The sequence below is a fragment of the Temnothorax curvispinosus genome, unplaced genomic scaffold, assembly GCF_003070985.1.
Source record: "Temnothorax curvispinosus isolate PA1 unplaced genomic scaffold, ASM307098v1 QBEX01007285.1, whole genome shotgun sequence".
NCBI classification, from domain to species: Eukaryota; Metazoa; Arthropoda; class Insecta; order Hymenoptera; family Formicidae; genus Temnothorax; species Temnothorax curvispinosus.
The window spans coordinates 1116858-1140229 of NW_020217065.1; the positions used below are offsets into that span (position 1 = coordinate 1116858).

A 23372-nucleotide genomic window follows, 5' to 3' on the forward strand; every position below is an offset into this window, starting at 1 on the left:
AGGCTTGTATTTAGACTACCGGTGAAAGATTATGAGAAAGATCGAGAAGATTCATTATTATTAACTATATATATATTGCAATGTTTTTACATCTAATTCTCATAGCATCTTTTGTATTTGCTATATCGTCTGCTACAGATCGTCTCGCAACTTTAAATACTAATAAAAAAAGAAAGACGATAAAGCATTTACGACTAAAAACTATTGAAACTTGCAAACATTGATGAATCTACGGCGCGTTAATCGATACTCTTGTTGTTTTACGAATGCAGTCGAAACATTTTCTTGCTCTAAGTATCTTCTCTCTCTGCGCGTTCCGCGCTACTTATCTCGACATGGGGAGCACGATCGATCGAATTTAGGATTACAGGTACGAGGAAAATCACTTTGCAATGAGGTCGATGGAAGAGAAGCGCCTCGAGCAACCTTCCAGAAATAACCGAATCATTTAGATTTCGAGGATAGTGGAGGACGGACGGGGGATAGGGTTGTTACAGAGCTTTCCTAAGCGGCAGGAAGATGTTGCGTAGATCGACGAACGTGAAGGTGTGAGTGAAAAAAGAGTAAGAGGAAAAAACGCTGATACTTTTATCGGTACCGACAACCCTGAAGCGCTCACGATTCGATCTTTAGGGTATTTTTACTTTGATCGAGATATACGAACTTGCGTATCTATACATTATGTGTACAGTTAGGCTTTTGATTTCTGACTTTTATTTTACATAAAAGATTACATAAAAGAATTATTCTTAACGACTATCTTTATTAATGAAGAAAGAGCGAGTAAAATATTAATTTGCAAGAAGATATTATATATCTCATATCAGTCGTAGTATTTTAATTTCGGTATTATTTATTTCTTTCAATTATTTTAAGAAGGCAATTTGAATTAAAAGAATTTTTAATGAATAAAAAATGTTGCATTTCTTCTACAACATTTAAATAAGTAGTATAAGATATGTGATGTAATATTTAATAATATATCTGCTATGATATAATATATTCATCTAATATAATATATTCATCTATGTCTATTGCTTTGGAATTATTAAATCTTCGTAAATTATATATCGATCCAATCTGATTGTGGATTTTGCATAGGATTTTCATACGAGATAAACTATGAAAATTTTAATTAAATTTGTATCGGATTCGTTTAGTCGCGCGCGCGTTATGGCTGCAATAATTATATCCTTTTCTCTCCAAATATGCGATGGTTGCAGTTCGCCAACATCTCTCGCGCCCCGCGTCTTGCGGTAATCCTCGCCCTCATGCATTGCGTACATTAGTATCGTTACAACGTGATATCCAATCGTACGTGCCTAGTTTTGTGCATAAAAAGCATACAACCTCTCGCAAGCAATTACCCCGGCCACTAATTGGCATATAACGTATCGTGTCGCGTGCATTGTCTTGCGCCGTATCCAGTATATACGAAAACCGTATATGGATAGCTTGTTGCGAGCCATTACTTTGGAATTTAATTGGCGCACGTTTGCAGAGCAACATAGCACACCTCCGCTGAATCGCATAGAATGCACGATGCGATCAATACTATCAGATAAAGATACCGGTTATGACAGTAATTATCTCGTAAAACAGCATGCTTTTACATTACGCTAGTATCTTGTTATTATAGTGAAACTTGGTATTAATAATTGTTGGGTATTGGACAACATATGTACAATTTCATTTTGATATCGATTGCAACCGCGTATGCAATTTACTTCGAAATGTATATGTTTCGTCAGTATTAATTAATTATTAATTTGATTGACAATGAGCCTGTGTCAGTCAAATTTTTGCGCTTTTCATGTTTCTTTAAAAACAAAATGTCAGGGAAGATGATGTATGATAATTTTACACGTTTAACATATCTCTGTAAGCTAATAAAGCGCTTGCGACCAGAATTATTTGGACGAATTTAAAAACGAACCGAGCCTTAAAAAGGATATGTGCGTGCACTTTCCATGTAAAAGTCACGTACGTTTTATCTCGCCGCGCCGGCATACGTATTTGCACCCCTAAAACGAGATGAATGACAGGCGCTGGCAAGAGACCCATTTTAGATACAGTTCATAATGCGAGCATTTCAAACCACAGCACCGCCATTTTTTTTATTATACCTTTTTGCTCTTTTGATTCGGATGGGTCAAATGTTATGCACGAGCTCGTATCATCTACGCAGTAACACGACGTTATAAAAACCCCATAAAAGCCTGTTTCCTAGTGGGCGGTAGATGGGCGGGCGGCAATACCCGGGAGCACATCGGTCTCGTATCCGCGGCTTAACCATCCTCAGATATTATGTATTTTTATAATATTTTACATCGGTGTGTTCTATCATGTCGTCACCGTGCACCGTGCAGGGTATCCTATGCTCGAAATGCTGATGCAGTTAAAAAGCCATCACAAAAAAGGTACCATGAAAATTGTATTATTTATTACAAGACATATTAGATATTATTTATAAATATTTACAAATTAATTATTACATTAAGAAATCAATCTCTTAAAAACGTGCACGTAGAACATGAAGCTTCACGCGTAGATATATCTCTTCAGCTTGGAAAAATTTAAAAAGTCATGATTTTCTATTCTGCGAAATTCATCGATTTCTAACGTAATAAGATTTTTTATTTTAGAACTCCAATATACTTTGCTTAGCAAGTAAAAAATCTGTTACACGTGTATTTGTTAATTTTGAGTTATATTTTAAAACAAAAGCGTAAAAAGGTTGCAGGATGATGTAATTCACGCTTTTATCGTTTACGTTACGGCTAACATAGGAGCTCTTAACAGCGCTGTGCATCGTTTTATCGTTAATGTGTTAGCTCAAGAGGCTTAAAAGTAAAATTATATATTAAAAAGTATACTTTTTAAGATAAATTTTTTGTGAAACCAGAAAGTTTCTGTAAAATTTTATTTGAATAAGCAAAAATAATTTATGTTTCATAACATGCATTAAAGTATTGTACATTATTTTATGAATAAAAGAAACGCTAATATTGAGTATTTATTATGTGATTTTATATTATCATTAATACAAATTACTGATTCCAAATATTATTACAATATTTTCACATATTTCAGATATTTAATACGTTGAGATGCGCATAAAACTCATAATATTTGAAGTGTCTGATTTCGATATGCAGACATCATTATGTATAAAGCGTCCGTAATATCAGAATAATTTGGAGCACAAATATTTTATAGCCATCCAATTCATTTGTGAAGCCATTAAGGAAAATGTAATGTGCAGAGTCATATCAGACCTTGAATCTTTACGAGTGCGATATCCGTCGTGTCTAAATTACAACGCAACGTCGCGTAGCGCATTTCGAAACATATAAGGTATTTCCATGTTCCAGTGATAGTTATCTGGAATGTTCATGGCTATTCTATATCTATAGTCTTATTTTGAAACGATGAGCCATGAGCAATGACGATTATTAGCGGTCATTATGTGATCTTCTTGATAACGCGGTTATCTTCTGCGGAAGTAAGAGCACGAATAAACAATTCTCTGAATGGCAAATCTATTTAATCAATTTGCTTTGAACATATTTTTATCAGAATCGATAACAACGCTAATATTATAGGTCCCTTCTCCCGAAATTGTGTGCGTTTGGAATTATACATATAACAAGTAAAAAATATAATCTCTGCTCTTCAATGTCGTTAAAAGTCTTTCCAAAACAAATTACGTTATATATTTTAGACATTTTTAGACTTTTGTTTTCATATGAAAGTTTCAAATATCATTATTAATAGCACAATTTCTTAATACATTTTAAGATGTCATGTTTATTACGTTTGATATTTTTAGGTATTTGTTCAGCATAGAAATGCAAAGGTTTCCGTGCGACTCTTCGCATCAAACAAAGCGATCTGCTTTAAACTCTCAACATGGGAAAAAAGTCGTGACGGGAGGGTAAGCGAACTGTTTTGCTTACGTTCCACGGTAAGCGTCGGACATAAAAACCAGCGAAGAGGTGGAAGTTTATAGAAACGAGATCGACGAGATTCTCTAGCTTGAAGTGCGCGCGCGGGAGCATGCCGATGCTTTTGAAGGTGCGAGATAGTACAGAACGCACGGCACAGAATGGTGGATGGTGGATGGTCCCTGGGGGGGGGAGGGGGGTTAGTCATAAACGACGTGAATCGGAAGAAAAACTGCTAAACGAAAATGCCTGCCCCGGAAGATCGGGACGGACGATCTAATGGGGAAAATAATGGATTTTCGGTAGTAAAGATCGCTTGGCCAGATCTCTCGGCCCGTCCACCCTTGCCCATCTTACTGTGCGATTTCACTCTTCTCGCACCTATAACAGAACGCGGAACTGGGGCACACAAGTCCTATCACCGAATAAAACTTTATCTCGCATTTCGCCGACGCGGACGTGCGTCACGGTATTACAGCGAACTTTAGACTTTCGTTGATTAGCAAATAAATGCTTCTCGAATTTTTTTTTTCGACAATTTTGCGCAATTTATTTCCAATGGTATGTATTTAAGAGATGTACAATTTCGTTCTTGATAGAATTACACTGAAGAACCCTGATTTAGCACAGCGTTTAATTTTTAATATATATTCCAATTATATTTTTCCGCTGAGTAATTTTACACTGAGTTTAACTCACAAAATGTCATACATTACATAACAATTTTTGTATGGTTATTAATATTCAACGAGTAAATCGAAGAATCGGAAATACGATAAGGATAGGGATTACCCTATTATCCTTTGTACAGCGGCTTCCTGGTCGCTTCCGTGAGAGGAAGTTTCAGATTCACCGTCGTCCAAATTGACCGGACGGATTATCGAAGCTTCCTCCGGACTAATTGATTGTTTGCAAAATTTTATGCAGGTCTTGCGCATGGAGGGAGGATTTACTGTCCGCCGACACGCCAACTTCATCGTGTGCGTTACGTGGATTCTATGAGAGTACACGTGGCTCCGTATTTTCGACGCGCGTGTAGTCACATCTGCGGAAGGGACGAGAAAAAAAAATAAATAAATTGTGTGGCAGTACCCCAGGCGCGTGAAAGTTTCTTTCTCGTCTAAAGGTCTCTATGGAATGTTACGTCGCGTGACGTAGTTGGCGTGGCGGTATTTTATTCTGAAATTTTCGTGTACTCTGAGGTAGCTTTTTAAGCTTGCGGCTTATGCTCCACAAAACTCGAATACCACGACGTTTAGTTTTTACCGCGATAGCGTTTCTTCTTATTTTATTCATTTCCCGCTTTTTTAGCGCCACATCCATAACGATCTAAGTTACAAAAAGTACATAAATTAAAAGAGATAATTACAAAAATAATAATTTGACGGTGACAAGTTTTTGCATTTAAATATTGTTTCTACAGTACTTTATTCATATTTCAAATAAAATGCAATAAAAACTATTCACTATCATACAGCAAACTAAATAATGGAATGTATACATATTGATAAACAAATAAGTTAAAAGGTTAAATAAATTAAAATTGGAGTAATCATTGAATAAGAAAAGTCTTAGGCATATTAAGATTATAGAACCTTGTGTAACGATTGTCTGCGTTATTTCTTCTTTATTGTTGGAAATTTCGCGCTTTTCAATGCGCGCGTTTTTGATTCCGTTGCATCGGCGCATAGTTCGCCTATACAAAGCGGGGTGATATAACATGGGCATAGGGGAATACGAGAGAGAGAATACAGCAGAACGGGGAGAGGAACCCTGGTAGCGTGCAGTCTATCAGAGATTAGCGGCTCGATCCATTAGGGAGTGATTTAGCTCGACGGTCCCCGAGCACTCTCTGCCACCGTTCAGACAGCGCCATACTAGCCACGCCATGGTTCCACGCGTCACCATACCATCATCCTTAACACTAGTACAAATCTCGTATATGAACATGCATACCTGATCCAAGATCGTAGTTAGCTACATCGTTGTACGCAGCAAGCGTACGTTGCTTCATATTATAAATTCTATTCATATTCGCGTTAGAAATTTTCTAATTGAAGTGTGAGATTCAGTAGTGTTTCCCTTTTTCAGCTTAAAAGTAATAAACACCCAAAAATATTTGAGATAAATAAATATATATTTTTTTAATAATTATATTCATATTCATATTTTTATATCTTTCAAGATAATCGTTGTGTTTTGGCGTTTTCTTCGGGTTATTTATATATTAAATTAACAAAAATTCTAGAGCGAACAAAAAGAAGAAATGGGAGCAATTTATTTAAAATTTTATTTAAAAAGCCAAAATTATTTATATAATAAATGTCTCGTCTACAAAATATGAGTTGTTGAAAATAAGTTTCTTTTCTCACGTATCCTTTATTTGCGGTTGGAGAAACGCAGACGAATTCTAGCCTATGAGAACAAAGAGACATTTAGTGTATGTATCTATATCTATATATATATTAGAATAAATGGATCGAGGACGCAGAGAGGCGAAACCTCGCGATTAGGTTCCATGATGTGTCGTGCCTAATTACAATAGGCAACGCTTCTCTCTGTCCTAAATACAAACATCGAAGCTAATGCGCATTGCCGACAGGCAGATTGCCGGATCGCACCTTATACCGGTCTGTCAATATCTGTCGATATTGCTAGCCGTTAGGAGTCTGTTTGTATTTACTGCTGGTTGGACGGCCGATAGCTTGCAACAGCCAAACGAATAACAGCATAGCGCATGCTCCCAATCGAATAGGCTGATTTACACTGATCCTTGTTTAGAGATTTTTTGCAATTTTTTGATATTTAAAAATGAAACAAGGATTTTATTGTAAAAGTAAATTAATTGTTGCAATAATTATTGCTAATTTTATATATCTCCTCTTTCGTTCTATTTAATAAAAAGTAATAACTTGTCTATTTTATACACCGAAGCTGAATTATGTACATTAATAATATAAAAATAGATGAAAAGATGTTAATAAAACAAAATAAATATTATAATATATTAGTTCTACTTAAAATGTAGGAAATGTGTGGAATATGTTAGAGCATGTGTGCATAATATTTTAGTAAATATTACATGTTGGGATAATTATCAAGATAAAAAAGCATTTGATTAAAATTTGATAATCTGCGATAAAATATTAATAGCATTTGAAAGCAGTGTTGCAAAATTTAAATTATTAAGTATTCTGCATTTTACTGATACTACACAAAGTATTTATAAATAATATTTTAGCACATTTCTCACGGTAAATATTTCAATAAATATTTAAAATTTTTGTCATAAGCATTATTTAGTCTATGGATATTGTAGCACGAGAGAAAATTTAATTTCTGTTTCATCGATTAAGTATATAAGCGCAGGACTAAATACAATATAACATTTTAGTTAATTATTTTCACAAACATGTACCGTTATGAATGGCAATTTGCAGCCCGCAGTGAAAAGCGTTTTATCGTGAACTGCCTACAAAGCGAATCGAGTAATCCGCAAGTTATAATAAAAAAATATATTATGCTATAGTTTGAAACAGCATTTCAACCCTCGGACAATGAAGTCGAGATAGGTAGAAATAATAGGGACATATAGAGAGGGGTACCTTTTTGAAATGCAAGCCAATTTTCATTGTCCAGATTAATGGACGACGCAAACGAATGGCGCCAAATATCGCATATTTTCCAGATAATATGCAACGCTCGTAAATAATAATAGCTCCAGGCTTTCTTATATAAAAACGATCATAGATAAAGATTATACATATATATTTTATAGTACTTTTAAAAGCTTAGTATGAGAAAAAGAGATAATTGCTTTAATAAATATTATGCTAATTGTAATATTATTCTTTATAAGATGTTGAGAAATTTGTAAAAGAGTACGTATGATAAAAAAATGTTTTTGTACAGTTTAATATCACAAATAAATCATAAGAATCGTTACTATGCTTTTATTAAAACAGACTTTTTTCTACTTCGGTATTCACTTCTTCCTTCGTTGTCTTTAACAGACAAGTATAAATGAAGACATCGTTATTAAGAAATTAAAAACTAATTGCAATCTTGTTAAACAAGTTAGCTGTAATTTCCAATCTCCCAACTTGTGAAATTGGACGTCTCGTACTAGAATTAAGTCCAATTCGATACTGTCCGTCATGCCTCTTTCAGCATCAAACAGTTTCAAGACGTTACAGAGAGTTATAAGAAAACTTAATCGCTCCGTGTAAGCAAATACAATTTTGATGTCGCAATTTCGATGACAGAATTTTACTGTCCGCCTCGCGACCGCTAGAGTTGCCTAAGTAAATGAGATGGAAGGACAGCCAATTACCAGCGAGAGCAATTACCGAGAACAATTAACGCAAAAGTTACAATAAGTAATTAGTACCTCCGCAAGCACTTGCTTATAATTAACTTACGTGCAGCTGCGTTTTCCCATTATCACCTATTTTTCGATGTTAAGCCGGCGTTGGTTTCTGGCACGATGCTGACTACGTTGAACAGTAAAAAAAAAGAGAATTGAAAAAGATGAAATTCCAGACTCTCGACCGCATCGTTGTAGACTGCGGAAAAATTGCGGAAAAATTCTGCCCTTTTAAACAGAAAACGTGGAAATGTTTAGTGACAATGGATAGTATTTAATTTAATATCTTTTTTCTTTAAATTGCAGCTTATAAAATTTATTAATTACCCAAAGAGACAATTTAAAAAATTGGTTTCTTATTTTATACAAAAGTAGAACATTTAGAAATGTAGTTAGAAAGAATATTAAGAATTACTTATAATAATAACAATAGAATTATTATACGTAGAAGAGCAATAATAATATAATCGATATACATCATATATGCATAAAGATAAATTTTGATTTAAATGAATTTAGTAAATTTTGTTTACAATTATAGAAATATCTGTGTAAAGATAAACTATCTGCCAGCGCTATTTCACATTATATATCTCACATTTATGTCTACCCTTTCTCTGTGCCTTGCAAATAAACGCAAGAGCGCTTGTGTACGATAAGGTTTACGGTCTACATTCCGACGAGAATATATATATCTTATCTGCAGCGCGCCTATGCAGAATAGACAACAAGTTTTGTATAAAGTTAACTTACGAAAGAAATTTTCATTTGGAAACTTTTCATCGCTAATCTCACCATCATTCATATTGACATAAATTATACCTTGGATTTCTACTCAGGATTTATCAAAATTACCGGAAATTTTTAATACAAATTTTTAATAAAATGTAATATATTATATACAATCTTCCAGTAATAATGGATGAGAAAGGGCACAGATCATGTAATAAACGTTGCATTTTTTAATTGTAACTTCTGTATAACTTCTTCGATACTTGTCATCGTAATTCTTTCGTCTATTTATTGCGTAATCATGTAAAGTTGTCGCATTAATGTCATGGGTAAGACAATAAAAATTACGTTAAAAAAATAAAAAGAAGAAAGAAATAGGATTTTAGATTTGTTCATTCATGTGGTTTTAATTAACAGGATTTTACCTCTGTCCGTTATTGATATAGAAAAGTCTAACGATTTTTTTATATACTGCTGCTGAACTTTCGTCTTTCATCTGGATATTAATAAAAGTTTTTATCGTATTTTTTTGCAATGATAGTTATACTGATACTGCATCCTTCTATGCGCACATGTTCTTTAGTAACGGATAATATCAGTATAAATTATTATATTTTATTTTATAAATGTTCAGAGATACTTGATATACTTGAAGATACTTTATACATTAGAAGGGGGTAAAATTATTAGATGATTGGTATGGTTTATAAAAGAAATAAAATCTTGTATAACGATTAAAATAAAACGGTTACCATCTAATAAGCATAATAATTAAATATAATAACTTTTTAATATTTCCTTTTTCGTTTACTTTTTCTCTAGTACTTTTTCCATTTGTATGAATGTTTTGCATGCATAAATATATAACAATACTTTAATTATTGTTTCAGCCTGGAAGTGATGCCTACGCTTTCGTGGAGTTCGAGGATCACGTAACAGCTTCCGCAGCACTGACGACTCTCAATCAGCGATTTTTTCTGGAAAAGGTATGTGACATTTATTGCATTTATCCTGCAACTCTTGACAATTCTTTTAGCTGCCATTCTTCTTAGATTAGCAATTCAACTTTATTTTTTTAATTAAATATTCAGATGTTATATTGAAATATGGCGGAAGACAAATATGCTAGTTTAGTAAAGTTTATTGAGTTACAACTTATAAATACAATTGTAAATTTACGTAGAATAGATAGACTGCGTTTGACCATGCCTTTCTCTCCCTTTTGCCGCTTTGGTCTTTCCTCTCACGTTCTCCTTCGTCTTCCTGCATCATATTCGAATTCCATGTGCAGTTAAAGTTCGCCGGTTGACGGTTACCAGTAGTTCGCGGGGAACGTCGGCGGCGGTTGCGAGTGAATCAACGATGGTAGCGCGCAAGGACAAGTCTGCGGTCGGGGGTGAAGCGGGGCCGTGCTCAAGGGGTCCGCTAGAGGTTGGGAGAAGGTATTGGGATCCGGCTGGAATAGCTAATGCTCGAATATGTCATAGTTTGGTGGGATGTGGTCAGAATTATACATGCTACACGATATATACGCCAAGTTACTTCATTCTCCTCCATTGCTCTCCTATTACCATGCACCTCCCGCCGCTTCTTCTCCTATACTCTTACCCCCGGTCTCACCGCCGTCTCTCTCGTTCCCCATGCCTACCGCACCCGCTCATCTCTACGGTCCTTCCTGACCTCGCTTCCTTCTCCCGCACGCGGCCTTCGCGACCTCCATTTCACACACCCCACCACCATCAACACCCTCCAATTCGCCATCTCACCGCGACATATATCGTAGCCCGTAACGCGGAGAGTTACTCGGTTAGTTTAGATTCGCTCAAGCAAGTTTTGATGTCGTGCACGCCTATCCGCGCGATCCTCTCCGACCGCCTATCCCCTGGCCACCGAACATTCTTCGGCAACCCTGGTGCTACCTTCCATGAGTCACTCGCTAGCAAGGTTCCTGGTAGGTTTCTCTCTCTCTGTCTATCTATCTATCTAGCTCTATGTTTCTCTTTCCCTCTTTCTTCCTCTCTCCCTCTCTTCCCCATTCGCTTTCTGTCCCACTTTTCCTCGAGCCTCCGTCTTCTCTAAAGAACCGTCAAGTTCGCTATTACCGCCGACACATTACTAATGCCGAACTGGTCGTAATAGATTGGATGCCTGGAACTTGGATATGCCAACTAATGTGGCAGACTAACCCCTTTCGCTCGTCATTCTCCCCTCGCTCTCTGCATCACCCACCACCTCTACGTTTCTGTGTATGTCGCACTTCAGCGAGCGTAAGTAGAGCGTGATCGTGCCGTACTAGCCAAACTTTCTTGAAAAATGGTTGCTCCTTATAGTTCCTCATTTGAGCTCGAATATACTGATTTATAGCAAGAGAAATAGTCCTTTTCAAATTCCATTTGAAATTTTTTTACAAACATTGCGGATCAAAATAATATTAATGATCTAATTATTCATAAAATGCAATATAACTGAAGAATTTAACGACAATAAGTGAAGAAATTAACTTGAATTAAGTAAAATATAGAATTCGCTATTCTTCCCAGCAGCGATAATCGCGGGAACAATCTCCTTTCGTGCCGAGTAGACTTCTTATTTCTCATTAGGACCTCGCGAGATTTCTGGCGTCGTTGAGAATAAAATTCTTACAAACCTCGCCAGCAACCTGGCTGAAAGGAATTCGGAAGTAAGTCGGAGCAGAAGTTCGGCCAAAAGAAGAATTTCTTATGCGCAACGGAATACCTATTCCGCATTGCGGTCCTAAGCGTGCAGCCGAGCGGCGCGATCGCTAAGGAAAGCGCGCCGGCATTTCGCTATGTAACGAGGGGAATTAACCCCCAAGTTTAAGCGCGATACAGCCGCCGACTTTACTTTACTTACCTACCCGTGTCCCACACCACTGAATTTTACACCCCCTTCTCGCCGCCGCTACCCCGCTACTGTTTCCCTCCCGTTTTCCGCAAGCCCCATACAGCCCAGTACAGTCTCTGCGTCGCTCGTTAGCTCGAATTATACTTGCACGTGACTTCGCCAGAAACGCTATACCGGACGCGATCGTGCGTGGCGAGTAATTCCCCGCCGGGGCTTATTAATATGGCGCGCCTCGTTTCTCAATCTGCAGCGTTTAATTTTCAGCCGATCCGCGCATCAGAGGGTGCTAGGTATTTCAACTGATGTGACCGTAGCGAGCCCGCGAAACAATGTAGGGGCCTTTGTGTAAACGACATTACGGTTGTGTTGTTGCAACGCGAATAGCCCGCTGTTTACCTCATTGTATTCGATTACGATGCCGGAGGTAATTAGCTCCGGCGGTAATGGTAATCGATACCGATAGTATCAATTACCTACGCGTGGGCGAAACATTTGTCTTTCTTGCTGATAATGTATCGAAACGTCGATTGCTCGGGAACTTTACACCGTAATGTACCGGCTGTAAATAGCTCCCAAGTACGGAAGTAAGGAAGATGTAAATCCTCCCCCGGCTGTTTGCAGAAACTTATTGGCTGTCACGCTGATGTTTCTAATTTTCACTCACAGCTCTGAATGATGATGCATCGTTCGTTGATGGCCTCCTATTTTTTTAACGAATTATTAGATTTCTCGTTATTATATAAAAAACGACGCGTTGTGTAAAAAAGATATTTTGGGTAATCGTCTTGGATAATTTTATTCTATTGATGAAACCACTTTAAAATAGTCTATACGATGTAATTATATGGAAGTTTGATAGAACTAATGTGGCAATTTCGGGATAAATAATTACATGTATTCTTAACTTTATAGATAAACAATTGCTATTAATGGAATAAAATTTAAAATACAATATGTATTATAATATTAAATAATGCTCACATTGTTTTAATTAATTTAATTATTTTTTGCATGCATCTTTTAAAAGTACAAATTGGTTGCTGTAATGCATCCATATACGTATAATTGAGTCATTATTTAATTAACTACAGTATACTACGATTTGGTAAATACTGGCATCAAATAACAAATAGATGGCTTCCCAATTCTATTCTGTGATGTTCACAACGTGGACGCAGATGGTAAGAAGAGGACAGTAGGTATATATGATCTCGTAACTTTAGCTTGGCTTTACTCTCCGCCTTGTTTATGGATATCATCGTTGTCTTGTTTGTGAATAATACAGCGTGCTTCCTAAACGAGAAGCTTGTACACGGGTTGGTTGACAATTGCACCAATCTCTTAACAAGAGCAATCGAGGATATAGCACCGGATGCTGATATCTTCTCTAGTTTAGATACACATTCGTGGAGTGTGCGGAACATCCTAGCAACAGAAATCAATTACTGTTTCAATAAGCGTATGAAACATTAGTTTTGTAAAATTTGAACAAATAAATTTCAAAAATTTTTAATTAAACATCGTAACATTCTAACTTCATAAAAACAAAGTATTTAAAAACTTCAATATATTAATATCTTTTATTGTGCAATGCGATAATATTTAATTACGTAATAAAAATTTAGTAGTATTTTATTCTGTTGCTAATATTTCTACTCGACTTTAAGTTAAAGCGATATTACGCCTTAAATGTAAGAAACGATTTATGGTATAGCACGCCTTCACTCTTTCGGAACAATGCGTTCAAAAAGAAGCGTGGATGGAAGCGTGTTTACTAGCGTTACGCTCTTTGTACTCGATGGCTGGTGATGTAACGGTTGACAATCTGTGCTAACGCTTTGACAGAGAATGTGTCGAAGTTATGAATGGTAGAAGCCAATCTCCGCGGGTGGATGGGTATTGTACCGCGCGTCGTGCCTGCGATGTTTTGTCTCCTCAGTTGCCCTCGAAAATCTTTCAGCCATTCTTCGGTCAACTCACACACCCGATAGAAATCTGACAAAATGATATTTCATCTGCCGTAAAGAAAGCTATCAAATATAAACAAAATCTATCTATTGAAGCAATGTAGAAAGATATGCTGTGTAAAGAATTGAGTATGAAACTTATAGAACACAATCATAATATGAGATTAGAATGAAGATGAAGATTCTAAATTAAAGTTACGAATTAACGTTTTAATAAACACATAGTACTCTTAATATTATATTTAAAAAATTAAGTACATCTTAAGGCACGTGATACCTATACATAAAGTCTTTTCGAAATGGTTTTTTATTACTCTAGACGTGCAGTATACAAGTAGTAACCCACAAAACGAGAAGGTAGAGAAAGCAGAGTACATAGGACGAATGAATTTCCAAAAGCACGTACTCCTTCAGAACATAGGAAGATACGTCAGCTATGAATATCGACGAGAAGCAGATACGAGTCGCAGAAACGGAAATCAGTTGGGAGTACCAAGTTACGATTGAGATTTAAGTTATTGACAAGCTACTTTGGCGAACCTCCACTGAGATCTGGCTGGTTTATCCCGGAGGCCCACTGCCTTTTGATTTCCCTGAGGACCCAACCCTTGAGATTCTATTCTTCTGCCCACAATGAGGCCCTGCTTTCATGTTACTTCATTTCCATTGCAAACGTCTCACTTTCTCTAGTTCTCGTGTACTGACGTGTCATATGTACGTAGGTCAGTAAGCTTCTAATTATCATAAATTTCTAAGTTTAAAATATTACATCAATGTTAAAATGTTAGTTTAAATACCTTCGATAGAATGTTAACATCACTTATTTATATTTTATCGCGGATTCTTGCTGTATAAATATCGTGCGACATCAAGTAGGAAACATATTCTATATTTAAGAAACGAATTGATTTAATGAATACTGCTGCACTTACGTATTGAAGTACAAGTATAGGGAAGAAGGTATTAAGATATTTTTAAGATGAGACAACGGTTCGATCTAAAAACTGTACGAATTCCTCGTGATGGCAATAATAATGACAGTAATAAGCTCACGAACCGCTTTACTTCAATAATGACATTCGAATTGGTACGTTGGTCGCCTTGTCTCCCTAATAAAACAGAAGTTGCTGGCAATTCCATCGCTTATGGTTTCAAGGCACGCAACTGTACTCCGCATCGTAAATATTAGCCGCTACTTGTTTTAAAGAGAGATCGAGAAGAGCCTTGTCGATTCGGTGAGTTTAGAATAGTTTAGATGATTGCGGACAATTGAACGCGGGAAACGATAAAAGATACTTATTATTAATGTTACAGAGTGTCGAATTTATTCCTTGTGCAGCATCATTGTTTAAGATTGAAGAATAAATCAAAATAACTAAACAACCAAGTAAAATTGTGATATATCAAAGAAAATATTGCAATTACGGTCAAAATATTATTACTATTTCTTCTCTACTATCTGCTTAAAAAAATATTATTATGCTTCTTTTGTTTAACAATAAGTAATATATAACACGTACACGTACATTTATGATCAATATTATAACAAGGGATCTTAAAATACGAAGCATATTGGTCTGATTAATTGTTACGATTCTTAGCGTTCCTCCCAACGTTTAGCATTTCCTCGTTTTTCGACGAATGGCTATCCGAAAACTACTCTATCGAGGGAATGGCTGAGAGAGTCAAACGAACGATGGTCAGCATGAACAGTGGACATTTCACCCATTTCCCCTCGGCCCTCTTTGCCCCAGCTCGACCCGTAGTATATTTTATCGCATTACTGGCATTGTTGCATCAGCCCCCGCTGCACCTCGGCGGTTACCACTGAACGTGCAGTCGCCCGCTCGTTCGCCAGCCTCCCCGTCCGAGCCGAACACCATTCCACGAGGATTAAATATTGACTGCGATTCTGATTTATAGTAATTGCCGGAGGGAATGGCGAGAAAGTGAGATGAAACGGACCAGAGGGAGAGGCGTTGAGCGACGGGGGTATGGGGAGTGAAGCGGAAAGGGGACCGAATGGATGGGTGAGGCGCAGACTGGACGGTTTTCGAGGGTAGATGGGGGTGTCGAAGCCAGCGGTGGAGGAGGAAAGCCATTCCCGCGCCGCTTTCCCTCGCTGACAGATGCATTTGCCAAAGCGTTGCGGACGTTTCTGGCTCGTTCCACGTCGTCACGCGGCATGTTGTTATTATCGTACGTTTTTATTTAGCGTCGCGGCGCACACCAGTTACAACGTCAATACATAATGCTGCACGGTGTAATCTACATGTCTGATAAATGTGACTTTTTCAAGGTACGATTATACCGAACGGATATTACGGATGGATATCGAGTTTTTACGATTGTCCGTAATTTTGTAGAAAATATTTACTGCTGAAAATCACCATTGCTCGAAAGATGGGAAGCTGATAGTTAATGCTGCAAAAGATATATTATACTCCATTGTATATTGAGCTTGAGCATGTGTTGAAAATGTGGACGGTTCTTTTTGGAACATAGATGAAATAAATATCCGTCAATGAAACAAAATATATTTATTAGTGAAAACTTGTTTCCAGAGGAGTTCAAACAAAAAACAAATCCAAAGCTTTAGTTTATCTTAATCTGCAAATGTGCTTGTTTTTTTTAAGAAATAACAACAGTAACGTCGCGCTCATAAAAGTAAATCTTTCGTCAATTGTATAAAAACTGAAACCCCTCTGATATAAATTGAAGTAAAAAACGTGGAATAGATTTTTTTACGTTTTTTTTCGTTAAATATTTAACAACTATAGATCTATGCAATTTATTACTTTTACATGAACGTCATATAGCGAGCAATAGTTAAATACTTTATTTATGGATTGTGACTTATGCATATATAGATGAACGATGTATTTAATTCCATCACTCTCGTAATCCTAAAATACATTTATAGTCTAACCGGTAAAGCCCCGTTTGCAAAACGGATTTACGATCTATATTTTTGCGCTGCTCCTGTTTTTTTCTCTTTTTACTTTGAATTACACATATTCTTTGCCACACTGCAATGCACTCGACACGCATGTACGTATATTATTCCCCGCGATGGCCATATATATCCCTAGTAATAACATTTTAGTACCTTCGCGCGCACATCGTTCATCCGCGGCCTACTACCCAAACTCCAAAATTTTAACCCGGGAAACCGAACAGGATTTTTAGGCGGGTTTTCGAACAGTTACTTCGGGGTATACTTTATCCGCGTTTTGCAATTAATTATTTGTTAATTGTCGCCAATTAAGGTAAATAATGAGACGGTATGGCGGTAGGGGCAGAAGGCAAGTGACGCGTAGGGCAAAGGTGGGTGCGAGCGCGTGGTGCAGGCGGAGAGACGGAAACTGGTCACCGTAGTACCGAGAACGGTGATTTAGTGAGGGAACAGCAGGCGGCGCCCGATTATTTTTGGTTTTAGCCGTGGCGGCCATTATTTTTGGTCTCCCGCTCGCCGCAACTTGGAGTCTACCCGGCCAGAAATTTAGTGTGACCGAGTTCAAGTGTGCAAAAAGCCTTGCCATTCTACGAAACCGGAGACCGCACTCAATGATGGACGAATTGCAAAGATTTCCCATGCCAATAAATGGCCATTTATCTATCGAATTCCAATGACCGTGGATGTTGAGATTTAACACACATTCGTGTAATCAATAATCAGCAATAAGAAATAAAATGCCATTGTAAACGTATTGTATGTACTCAAGACAATCGTATGTACATTGAAATTTCGTAAACATTTGAATGGATTATATTAAAATAAAAATCATTATAATGCATCATGATTAGCTTACTGTTAGTATCTTGAATAAATTATATTACATGCATAAGACAGTTTGCATTAAAAATTCATTATATTTGATTTGTACAATTTTGTCTAACGATCATCATTAAATATAAGTAAATTAACAGGCAGTTCTGTTAATATTGATACCAGCATCACTGCCTCTTAAGCAATTAAAAGATAGTCATATCGGTATTGATTTACTTAGATATTATATTACGTTATATCAGGAGAACGGAATGAAATATCCAGTCCCAGATGTGAAAGATTATTGTGCGAAGATAGTATGTTATGAAATGGGAGGATAGGCGGATATGAGTGCTCTAGGATGGAAAAAAAGCGACGGCACTTTGAGGAAAATGAAATAAATGATGGAGAATCACCCCTCGCCGACACACCAGCCGGCCCGTCAGGCGTTTTTATTAATTCCTCTCGGATACAATTAGTTGGTCTATTCGTCAGACGCTTTTCATTAACTGCCCCTTCCTACCGCTCTTTTACCGACTCTGTACCCCTTTTCCGTCCTGTCATGTACGTTATCTCTTTTTTCATCTACTATCTACTTCTTTTGCTTTCTTTTTTTTTTAAGAGAACTTATTATAAAAAAAAAGATATTTTTTATTATTATCTTTGAAAGTTCGTGAAAATCATATAATTTATAGTTGGTGTTTGGATAAAAATTATACAGTTCTTTCTTTTTACGTTCTATTGTTACTCTTCTTGATAACAATAGTATGATAATGAATTTTTGCAACTTTTTAAATCTTTCATTAATATTGCGTAACCATGCACTTACCTCGCAATGTTGAAAACTACATGATTGTTTGATGTAAATTATTAGATACTTTATGGTACAACAAGCATAATTCCACAGTCTCTATCTTTATCTATCTCATAATCTTTAATGGGGAGAGGGGGAGAGAGAGAGAGAGAGAGAGAGAGAGAGAGAGAGAGAGAGAAATGCAAGCAAATGCAGAAATAAATTTTACTGTTGTAATTCTTCCTCGTCGTCAAACATGTCGTTTGAATCAATTCAGCATAAATTACCGCCCCAGCGATGAAACAGCGCGTGTCTGTAGGGTAGAAATGCGCGCGGACACAGTAGTAACGGACACTCATAGTCAGACACGGGCGATGCCGAAGGCACTGAGCGAAAGAGCGATTTGGAGGACGGCAAAGATGGGACTTCATGGTCGGTCCATCAACGAAAAAGATAAAAGGCAATGGCCAATGCGCGTTGGATCGTTAATGGAAATTAAATAAAAGAGAATCGAATGAACTGTAACTCAAAATTGTGTTCGCCTGATGAAAAACAAAGAGCCGGCGACTGCTGCGCTCTGCGAACGGCTGACGGCATGAAAGGAAAGATAAAGAGGGACGGAGAGTCACGCGAGGAGGTTTGCGGATAGAGAGTACGAGGGGCGACAGAGGAGGCAAGGGAGGCAGAGGGTAGTCTCATTTTGTGGCCGGGACGTGAAGGGGTTGAGGATGAGGGGACGCGGGTGGCAGGCGGGCCGACGTAGAAATGGAGGAATTGGAGGAGTGGAAGTCGACTGTGGGCCGGGGTGGCGACCGGAGAAATACGTATCCTGTTAGTTTTACACTGTGGCTCCAATTGATTCGAAATCGATTGTCGTTCGAACGATTTTCAATTGATCGATTACGGAGGGTAGCACGGAAAGAGGGGCGCAGCCACCCTCCGCGCTGTACCACGAGCAACAGAGAGAGATAGAAAGGGAAGGAGGGAGAGATAGAGTGGAATAGAGAAAGATAGAGAAAGGAAGGAAGAAAGAGAGAGAGAAAGAATTTGGCCTGCGGGAGGACTTACTCTAAGCCCACGCCAATTGCATCCCGTTTTTTACGCCCGCTTGTTTCGACGTGCCTTTACGGTCGCCCGACCATTTTCTTCCGCCCTCATCCTTCCGTTTCTCCTCAGGACGCTACTTTAATTTTTCGCCGTCTTGCCTGAATTTCTTCTCCGAGCCTCCGTACCACTCGTTGTCACTTTACAACCATTTGTTTTCTCGCCACCTTTTCGCTTTTGCGATTTATCACGATAAGTGGTTAGAATCTAATGAGTTTATCTTGTTGAGTTATTAATAAGATGCAAATGAAATTAGGTGCTATTTTCTCTAATGTTTATTTTGTCTCGCAGCACACATCTGTCTTTATATTATGTCTTAATATATAGAATTAATGGTATTACAAATTTATTAATATTTATGTAATTATAACTTTGTTATATAAACAGATCAAATTTATATATTCTGCTTAAAGTAAAAAAATTATTTCAGGAATATTCCTTATTTTTTATTGTACGCATAAATTTGCTGAGAAGATTAAAATATAAATTGATATCAATAAGTTTTCTATAGAGAGATATTTAGTTGTTAGTATTTATATGTTATTCTATAATATTGTCGAGATAGAAATTTTTGTTTATTACGAACAGAGCAACAGGGAATGTGGCTAAACCATCAGCAGCCGCTCTCATCATTAAATGCATGCGACCAGTCTGCTGCGATCTATGTTAATTAAATCAGTCAGTATATATTACAAATATACGGCGAGCACTATATCCCTATATCTGTTTAAACGTAATTCTGAAATTCGGAATATACCCGAAACTTTATGTCGTAGAGATCGTCGTATAATTTATCCTTCAGTCCGATGAATAGGAATTATTGCTGTCCTTAACCCGAGAATGTTTTCGTATATTCGGAACGTGATGGGAATTAAGTCTGTGTCAATAATGTCGGATTTTTCGACGGAATAAGAAGAATTTTTCGAATGTCATTTTTGGAAAAAAATTATACAAATACAAAGGTACCTACTTGTGATAAATTTATAACAATTTTTGTACGTTTCTTTAAATTACTTTTAATATTACTTAATATTAGGTAAATAATAGATAACTAAATGCGTATACGAAGGCAAATTCTTATAATCTCTTATTAATTAAAAATTTACATAATTCGCGTTAAGATCGTGTTATGAGAAATCATTATAATTATACATGCAAATAGTCAAAATATTAAATATAGCTGGACCAGTAATAAAAGACAAGCTTGTATTTTTGCAGTTGTTTTCTAAAAGTAATAACGTGAAAAATACAATTCAGATTGACGGTATATTAGTATTCTACGGTAAATATATCAGATCAATTAACGTCAGTGAAAAGAAAGTACGCTTTTAACGGCATCGCGATTTCATCGCGTGGGAAGATCACTTCCTGACGAGTTTCTGATGACAGACAAGGTTTCTGTTGCAAGACCAGCGCTCGTAGCTTAGTAAGACAACGCGCAAAGAACAAAGGCCAGAGGCACGGCGGAATCGTCGAAACGGGAGGACTCCGGCGAAGCCCGGAAATAATGAAAGGGTGTTTATCCAGAATTAGGTCCGATCCCCCGTTTCTGGTCCAACTCCCGTGGTACCACCATAGTCCATCGCTCGTTCATTCAGACAAATTAGCCCGGTGGCGGCTCTTTGTAGTCGTACAATTCAAAGCGCGTGTTACTTTTATTCGCTCGCATTCATGTTGGCAGAGCTCTTCAACACTTCATTTGGACAGACCTCGGTGCCTCACCAGAGGAATATAAAGGACCCATCCCTTTACCTCTCAGAGTATGGAGGAAAAAGTATATTTCTTGTTCGCTCTTTTTTCTCTCTCTCTTCTCGCGCGAGCTCGCGGCCATCCATCTCGAATTATCATCCGTGTGTGAGCTTTTGCATGAAAGTTCGTTCTTCTCGATCGTTTGCGCGTAAAAAGAAATGAAATAAGATTGCGACAATTGCAAGATTCTCCTTCTAACATTTGGAGTGTCTCGCGGCATTGTAAAAGCTTTCCATTATGAAAGTATTATTGGCACATTGGATATTGCGCAATAATGACCTTAGTGTTTTAGAAAATATTGAGAAGACACTCTTATATAATTATATAAATAAGTAAACAACTAAAGACAACTGTTGCGTTGACATTACAGTATCGATCCGCTATAATTCTTTCTTATATAGTTTAAAGCATGATGCTTTTCTTTCCGTCGACTTTATCTACTATTCTGTATTTCTTTTTTAATAGTAAAATATATTCTTGTTTTTTAAAGTACCTGAAAGTTAAACATAGAACCATAAAACTACGTTGTTAGAAAAATATGCAGAATGAAGACAGGGAAATGTAAATATTACAATATTTACCATAAATAATCGCCAGCTGCATATTTGCGCTATTATTGTAAAAGTCAAGTTGTCTCCACATGGAAAATTACGAATAGAAGTCGATTATTCAGCGACTGCTTTCACTACTGGAAAGTTATCGTTGCTGCAATTACAAGAGACTCTGCAAATTCAATGCTTACCCTACAGTTACGTCTAAGATTGGAGGTGTAATTACAAATTGTGTTCTCGCATGAGTACATGTTATATCCCTCAGCGATTCATGGAATTCGTGCGCTACTGATAACGTCAAATTAATACAATGCCTTAATTATATCGTCGCAATGGTGTTCGTTGTCGCAGCAGTAACTGCAGCGTTACTCTGATATATCAAAATTGTTAGGTGCATAAAGGTAACAACTAATTTCCACATTAATACCTTTAAAACTTAATACTTGCATATTTAGCGACACATTACTTTAATACGTATCTAGAATCTTTTCGTATATAATGCGCACATAAAGGAAGAATTATTTCGATGGAAATGCACTTTAGAATTGAACATAAAGAAGTTTTTAATAACGGCAAATTTCATGAAAGTTTTCAGAATAAAATTAAATGCGACAGCTGCTAGTGATATTATTTTGGATTATTATTTAACATCAATAGTGTATCGTTATTTTTATAATATCTGAACATCTGGACGTTCTCATGCGTATGCATTCTCTTATTTTGCTTTTGTGGAATATTTTGAATGAAATCCAATACATTCTATATGCAATTTAATAAAAAACATCATGAGAGATTCCTGTTAGAACATCCTATTTGTGATATTTGTTCCTTTTTTTTATAAAGAAAATACAAAAAACGTTTTCTTGACTGAGGAATAGGAAAAAAAAGTGACGAGAGATATTTACAACTGATTGCACTTTATTGACCTGTAATGTTCCTTCTCGTTGTCTATTGATTTTTCCAAGTTCCAGCACGCGCTACGCCATTCGGTTTATTGATGACCATGCTTATTTGGCCGTGTGCCTAACGGTCAGGAAATTTCTAAATAGATCCGTAAACACCATAAAGCGCGGGTTCCGCTCGATGCCAACGAAGTGGACTACGTCGATCCATTAATCTTGAGAATTAAAAGAAAATTAATTACAGTTGTTGCAACTTGAGTGGGCTCTGCTGATGGATGATGAGAAACGGCGAGATGTCAGCTGGCGGAAGAAGAGCAGAGAAATGAGAGAGGGATCAAGATGAAGCGAACTGACATTTCGCCTCGTGCATTCCGCGAAATTTTCTTCAGATCTTAAACATTATTTTCACCAACATAGTCAATGTTGATCTTGTATGCCAATATATATACATATATATCTATATCTATAAAAGAAGATGTCCTGACTGACTGACTGACTGACTGACTGACTGACTGACTCATCAACGCCCAGGCCAAACCCCTGAACCTAGAGACTTGAAATTTGGAGGGTGTATTCCTCTCATGACGTAAGCATCCACTAAGAAAGGATTTTTAGAAATTCCACCCC

The 23372-nt window shown here is 36.9% G+C and overlaps 1 protein-coding gene across 4 annotated transcripts in view; it reads left to right on the forward strand.

The window, feature by feature from the left end:
• LOC112456887 (nucleolysin TIAR) overlaps positions 1-23372 on the forward strand; it is a 529776-nt gene that overhangs the window by 79346 nt on the left and 427058 nt on the right. For all 4 annotated transcript variants that reach the window (XM_025019673.1, XM_025019671.1, XM_025019672.1 and 1 more), the window contains exon 3: positions 9936-10031. In XM_025019673.1, coding sequence (XP_024875441.1) covers positions 9936-10031 — 96 coding nt within the window. The remainder of the gene's footprint in view (positions 1-9935; positions 10032-23372) is intronic.